Source organism: Poromitra crassiceps (assembly GCF_964638095.1).
Source record: "Poromitra crassiceps genome assembly, chromosome: 3".
Lineage (NCBI taxonomy): Eukaryota > Metazoa > Chordata > Actinopteri > Beryciformes > Melamphaidae > Poromitra > Poromitra crassiceps.
Window position 1 is genome coordinate 26,231,985 of NC_139625.1, and position 7,617 is coordinate 26,239,601.

Here is a 7,617-nt window from a genome sequence, read left to right on the forward strand (position 1 = left end):
GTGATATGAGACTAGATATGGTCTTAGATGTTGGATATGGTAATATGGTGATATGAGACTAGATATGGTCTTAGATGTTGGATATGGTAATATGATGATATGAGACTAGATATGGTCTTAGATGTTGATATGGTAATATGGTGATATGAGACTAGATATGGTCTTAGATGTTGGATATGGTAATATGGTGATATGAGACTAGATATGGTCTTAGAGGCTGTATTACAGTAAAGTGATGTCATTTTCTGAAGTTACCAGACTGTTCTACATGTTCTATTATATGTCTTTACCCAGTCATTATATCCACTTACTGATGATTATTGATCAAAAATCGTATTGTTGGTCCTCCCGGTGGCTCACCTGGTAGAACGTGTACCACAATAGTCCTTCGCGCGGCCGCCCCGTGTTGGACTGCTACCCGTGGTTGTTTGCCGCATGTCATCCTCTCTCTATGCCTACCGTCCTATCCTATCCATTACAAAAAAGGCAAAACAATGCCCCCCGCCCCCCCAAAAAAATTTAATTGTTTTGAAAATGTTGTGAAAGCACCAATACTTCTCGCAATATCAATATCGATATCGAGGTATTTCGTCAAAAATATTGTGATGTGATTTTGTCCATAACGCCCAGCCCTACATCTCACATTTAACTTACAAGTGAACATTTAACCCACTTGTAGAAAATACAGACATATATATCGTGTATCACCGTTCAGCCTAAAATACAGAGATATGATTTTTCGTCTAGAATATTACCCAGCTCTATGCCAGAGGAAGTCGGCTATTACAGCTCACCCAGATAAATATGGATGTGGTGCAGAAGGTTGTTGGTTCAATCCCTTAATCAGGCTCTGGCTTAAGAAATGTTCTTGATAAGATGCTTTCTTTATCATCAGTATTAGTACTGATATCAATAAGCTGATGAAGGAGACTGGACAGTCCCTGATTCTAGCTCAGTGAGATAAACAGCTGCTAGGTGTGTGTAGTTGTTCATTGGTTCAAATGCCACCTGTCTCACTCTTTACATTTTCAAACCAGATGCCAAAGCCTAATCTGATAAATATATAGACAGTCTAGATGTAAATATAGACACTCTGGATGTTGCACCACCAGGTCCCCTTCACTCTCACAGCTCTTCTCTGAGCGCTTTTCTTTCTTTCCTCTGGCTGTTGTCATTCAAAACTGACTGAGGCTCGAACCTACAACATCAAACTCCCTGAGCCACTGGGGCCCACTCCTTAAAACAGTTTTTCTGTGGGATTGTGATGGGCGGCGCTTAGCGGCAGTGCCCTTGAAAAATTGTTTCAAACAATCCAACTTGCCGTTTTCAGCGTGTAGCAACGAGCTAGCGTGTAGGTTTCTGCCGTTAGCTTGCTAGATAGTTAGCGTTGTTTTCACTGCGGCGGCAGGGCACTATTTACAGCGACACACAGGGAGGAGGGAGCGGAAGCCGCTCTGATTGACATGGTCGGAGCCAATGACAGAGCTTGTAATAAGCCGGGAGCGGACATCCGGCTGCCACCGAAACAGTCGCTCAAAAGGGAGAGCAGTGTAGAGCAGGGGAGGGTTTATCCCAGTTATGGAGAACTGCCGCGCCAGACTCCTCAGACGGAAGGGAGAGGAGGCTGGCCAGTGAGACTACAAACACACTGAAAAGCATGGAAAATGGCCCTACCCCTAACCCACCCACATCCCCCAGCCACTCCCCCTACTCTCTACGACCTATCTATCCCTGCCTAGCTACTGTATGGTCTTTTCCCTAGCCTCGCACCCTTCACTAAACATCCATGAGTGAGTGAGTGAGTGAGTAGCATCTTCTGCCCCCGGCCTGGCCTGCTGCCAGCACCGTGGGAAAAAAGGTATTGCGCATTACCTAAGTCACACAACACAATGAAAACCAAGTCCGTACCTGTCGACCTTGCCACAGTCATAACCCGAACTGTTTATCCCTCCAGGGCTCGGGAGCAGATTGGCTGTGGGGGGAGTTAGGAGGTGGCTGTCTCTCTGAGCACGGCACTGTTTACTCTTATCTGACATGAGGAGGAGAGACAGGAGGTGTCCAGGCTGTTTACTCTTATCTGACATGAGGAGGAGAGACAGGAGGTGTCCAGGCCGTTTACTGTTATCTGACATGAGGAGGAGAGACAGGAGGTGTCCAGGCTGTTTACTCTTATCTGACATGAGGAGGAGAGACAGGACGTGTCCAGGCCGTTTACTGTTATCTGACATGAGGAGGAGAGACAGGAGGTCTCCAGGCCGTTTACTGTTATCCGACATGAGGAGGAGAGACAGGACGTGTCCAGGCCGTTTACTGTTATCTGACATGAGGAGGAGAGACAGGAGGTGTCCAGGCCGTTTACTGTTATCCGACATGAGGAGGAGACAGGAGGTGTCCAGGCCGTTTACTGTTATCTGACATGAGGAGGAGAGACAGGAGGTGTCCAGGCCGTTTACTGTTATCCGACATGAGGAGGAGAGACAGGAGGTGTCCGGGAGGGTGTGGGAGAGAGGCCGAGAGGGAGGAAGAGCGCCTTTGCTGCAGAAACCTGCGTCCTCCGATGCTTCATCAGCACCGGCCTGGTTGCAGGCGTCCTCCCTGCGCTGCATCGTCAGCTGTTAGGTAAAGACAGTGTCCAGCCCGGGGCTCTTCCTCTGCGCTATATCTAGCTTTGTCACTGTGTGGACAAAAGGATCCCTCATTTTCTTAGGGGGCCTAGAATGTTTACTTGCAGCTTTTTCCTACAGTATATGCTTAATTTTCCCCTTAAAGTAGTGCTTCCTTAAAAGCCTCTGCAGTTGTCATGGAGTTGTGCTTCCCTGGTAAACAATGACTCTTTTCATCCCAGCACAGCTTTCAATCCAGTAGCTGCGATAGCCAGAGTAGAGAGCAGAGAGAAAGACAGAGAGAGAGAGAGAGAGAGAGAGAGAGAGAGAGAGAGAGAGAGAGAGAGAGAGAGAGAGAGAAAGAGTGAGAGAGAAAGACAGAGAGAGAGAGAGAGAGAGAGAGAGAGAGAGAGCGAGAGAGAGAGAGAGGAGGGGTTGTGTTGCTGCTGCACAAGGCAGTCCTCTCTGTACTCTCGTCTTTGATGAATTCTCTGTCGTACACAGGCTAACTATTCACTTATAGCAGTTGGTGTAGTTTGACATTCCATTACATCCAGAATACAAAATGATGTCTTCATTTGGTTTGCTTTGATGGAACTCTATGTAAAAATGGATGGTTAAAAATGTAATCAAAACAACCAATGGGTAAAGTTATGTCTGGAAAAATAACTATGGTGGTTCTTTATGGGAACTGGTAAAGCTGTCGCGTGATGAAGGCCATAATGAAGGCTAGAACCAAGCACATGACCAGAAGTTAAGGAGTCCTCTACAAAGATGTGGGGGTCACTTCTCATCCAGGCTGGCGTTGAGTTGCGCCTCCAGGGCCATCTTATCGAATGTACGCATGTTGGTCTCCTCGCGCACCCTGTCCCGCACATGGAAGGAGGCGCGGGCCACGGAGCGGGCGCTCTCCAGCACGGCCCGCTTCTCCTTGAAGATCTGCTCGCTCTTCTCCAGCTTCCTCTCGATGGACTGGAGCAGCTCCAGGCGCCGCTGCCTCTCCTCCTCCTCCACACGCTGTCTGTTGAGCCTCTGCAGCCTCTCCTTCTCCTGCCGGCTGTGCGTGGCACGCTGGGCCTTCTCCCTGGCCCTCTCCTCGGCCACCAGCGCCGCCTGCTGGGCGCGCTTTTCCGCCTCCTTCACGCGCGCCTCCAGCTGCTGCTGCTGCTGCCTCTCGAGCCTCTCCGCCGCCTTGCGTGCCTTCTGGATCTGCTTCCCCTCACGCTTGGCCTTCTCTTTCAGCTCCTGCCCTCGACGCTCCACGATCTGCTCGTAATTCTCCAGAGAGCGGCTGAGCTTGTCCTCCGCTGCCTTCCTGGCCTCCATCGTCTCCTCTTCCTCTCGGCGGGAGATCTCCCGTATGATGGCGGCGTGGCGCCTCCTCTCCGCCCGGTTCAACCCCCGTCGGTCCTCCTGGGCTTGATGCTCCTTCTCTTGCCTCTTCAGCTCGGCCATGGTCAGCTTCTCGTTTAGCAGCAGCCTCTCCTGCTCCAGCACGGCCGTGCGGTCCTCGTCCAAGGCCTTCAGGTTCTGCTCCTGGAGCGATTTTTTCTGCTTCTCCTCCAGAGACGCCTGCTGCAGCCTCTGCAGACGACTGCGCTCCTGCTGCTCCGCCAGCTCCCTCCAGCGCTCCTCACTCTCCTCGGCCTGGCGGAGTTTGGCGGCCGACGACTCGCGCTCCTGCTGGCTGAGCCTGCGTTGGCGTGTCGACACCTGGGAGTAGAGATGAAACGGTATGAAAATTTTATTTCACAATTATAGTGACCAAAATGATCACAGTATCAGTATTATCGCAGTATTGTTAAAAATACATACTAAACACTTTTTCCACGTTTTTCTGCTGAAAATCTATCTATTTGTTGATTTAAAAAGGATCCCCATTAGCTGCCACCAGGGCGACAGCTAGTCTTCCTCTATACGGTATGGGAATTTAGTAGTGTTGTTGATAAATGCAGGTCAAAATCTGAGGAATTCTTCAAGAATAATTAAACCCCACCCAAATGTTTGGTGAAGTCTGACACCTAATGGTGAAAAGCAGTGCTCTAGCTGGACCATCTCGACCTCTCCCCATTGGCTGGTCTCGGTGGTTTGTGACATCACCCTCTATAGAGTACAACAGTTGTTGACATCACAAACCACCCCACCACTCTTGATGCACCATCAGGTGTCAGAGTTTCAGGCTTCAAACATTTAGGTTTGGGGTTTAGTATCACTTTAAAATGTCCTAAGATTTTTCAAAAAGTACTGATACACTCACTGAAATCATTTCACCAAAGCTGCGCGCCTGCGTCTGGGAGACTGTTGCTAACTATGGTTAATGATTAACCGTATTTACCAGTTACAGTATTTATTAATTTGTTTTTGTTTTTTGAAGCGCCGTAATCACAGTAACGCGGTAATCACAGTTTTAATGATAATTACAATTTGAAACGCGAATACTAACCGCCAGGAATTTTATATCGGTTTATCATTAAACCCGTTATCGTTTCATCCCTACCTGGGAGTGCCACGCCCGCTGGCACTGCTGCACGGCGCGCTGCTTCTCCCGGTCCTCCTGTTCCCGCCGCAGCTCGTCCATGCGCTTCTCGCTGTCCCACTGAAGGTGAGCTACGTAGCGGGTCTGGCTCATGATGTCTTCCTCTTGGTATTTGGCGAGCATCAAAGCAGCGATCTTGCGGTCGCGCTCGGGCACGGCCTTCAGGCCCCGGCGTCTCACCTCCCTGACGATGCGCTCCACCTTCTGCGTGGTCTGAAGAGAGTGGCTCAGGTCGCCCAGGCTGAGGCTGCGGCCCATCAGGGAGTTGAAAGTGGCCAGGGTGCGCGCACGGGGACTGGAGGTTTTAGCAAAGTGGTCTCGTGCACCGTCCCAACTGTAGGAGGAGGAGGCGCCCGACTCTGACGAGGTGCATGTCGTCGTGGTTGTGGTGTTGGAAGTGGACGAGCAAACAGTGTCCATCCTCCGCTGTAAGGACTCCAGCGAATGGCTTTTTCCTCGCTCCTTGGAATGAAGTGCTAGGTGTCCGTTGTGCTGGGAGAACGGTCCTCCCGTTATACCATTGAGAGGTTTTGAAGGAACTGCAGGCTTTGACACTGAGGATGCTAATGTAGTGTTGGCCCTGGGGAAGGAGGGGGGTTTAGGTGTTGATCTGGGGAAGGTGTTTGAGGATTTGCTGCCAGTGGGCTTCCTGACTATTGGTGGAGGCCCAGATGACAGCAGCCATGTGGCTTTGACTTGTTCAGGGGATGAGGAAAATGAATGCTTAGCAGAGTAAAGGCCCTTGGAGGACAACATGGAGCTCATTGAACCAGGTTTTGAAGACTGAGTAGAGCTGGTGTTGACAGATTTAGGGGAGGTACTAAGACTTGGCGGGGACGCTTTAGATAAAAGAGTTGTACCTGTTTTGGAGGTCATGCCTGACGCTGTGGCTCTAGAGGGCGCTCCAATATCAGGGGCTGAGCTAGACGTCACCGGCCCACATTTAGAAGGCTGAGTGGAGCCAGAAGTGACTTTGTGCTGCTGCTCCACTGAGGAGGAGGATGTGCTGCTGTTGCCGTTGACTGCAGCCTGCAAGAGTCTTCTCTTCTCCTCCCTAACAATCCTCTCCCTCTCCTCCCTGCACTGCCTGAGTTTAGCATGCCTGTCCCTCTCGTAGACTTCAAACAGCCCCGTCGCAACGCGCATGGAGCGGCCGGGAGCCTCGCGGGCGAACTCACCCAGCGGGCGTGGCAGCAGCTCCACAGGTTTGACCCCGCATCGAGCGCACGCCTCCAGAGAGCGGGGGCTAGTTAGCACGTAGCGGCTGCCCTCTGCGGCCGACGAGTCAAAGTTGTAAAGGTCCAGATGGAGCTTGGGTGATGATGGCTCTCTCTCAGGTTGAGTCTGTGGATGCTGAGGCGAGGCCGCCGGAGAGGCGGCCTCTGGCGCGGTGTGGGAGGGGCTCGGCTCAGAGCTGCCAGTGGGCGGAGTCTTGAATCCGCCGTCCTCTTCCTCCTCTGTCTCCATGCCATCGCCCTGTTCTGGCAGCCGAGGGGCTTCGCTGGCCACAGTCGGCGGGTCGAGCTGCGGGCCTTTGCACTTGTTCTGATCCTCAACCTCCGAGGGGTCCACCATTGTTGGCTAATGCTGCAGGTAGAGAGTGGGAGGAGACAAGAGGGGTCAATGGAAAGTTGTATGATACATGAGATGGAGTGGATGAAATAGTGGAAGTGGTTTCAGTCAGAGGATTATTATAGCATGCTGTCCAGAGCTTAAGAGAGATGCCGTGTGTGGGGGGAGGGTCATAGCAGGTTCAGAAATGCAGTCGTGCATGCACACATATTCACGCACCCAATCATTTTACACCAGATGAGACATTTTCCCCTTGGGGAAATTACATAACACATGAAAAACAGCACATTTCCTTTAACAGGGAATCTATTTTCGGATGAGTTACTAGGTTGAAAGAATTTGATTACTATACAATATTTTCACTCTATATCACACAGTCTACCTATATTGTTCACTCAATATCACACAGTCTATATATTTTTTCACTCTATATCACACAGTCTACCCACACATGGCTTGGAAATAATGCCAAGTCGTCCCATAGCCTATTAAACAGCTGCTAATAGTAGCTTGATTAAAATAGCTTGGATAAGATACAGCAATCTGGTAAACGAGCACTGCACAAATCTATATATGTACTCCTCCTGCTCACTATCTGGGGCTCTACACCAGGCCTGTACTTTTCTATTGATAGAAGTAGGATGTAGGCCGAGAATAATTGTCCTTCCTAATAAATAAACGATTCTAGGCCGAATTTGGAAAATAAACTCCATCAAATAGGCCATGGCTGATTTAGTGCGGTGTTACAAAGAAAGAACATTCTGCTATTTCATCCCATTGTCACATTATGTTTGCTTTTGATGCGGTCGATGGCGCACCATACAATCATCCACTAACCTGCCAGTTTGCAAGACGTTTTCTAGACCGATGCTTTGTTCCGCTGTGATCCGTGCAGCCTCCCTGGTT

The 7,617-nt window shown here is 50.2% G+C and overlaps 1 protein-coding gene across 1 annotated transcript; it reads right to left on the reverse strand.

The window, feature by feature from the left end:
• Positions 1-3,386: 3,386 nt before the first annotated feature.
• Positions 3,387-6,714, reverse strand: ccdc177 (coiled-coil domain containing 177; the record flags this gene model as incomplete). Its single annotated transcript, XM_083632531.1, has 2 exons — positions 3,387-4,316; positions 5,101-6,714. 2 exons carry the CDS (start codon positions 6,712-6,714, stop codon positions 3,387-3,389), a joined length of 2,544 nt encoding a protein of 847 aa, XP_083488657.1.
• Positions 6,715-7,617: the final 903 nt, after the last annotated feature.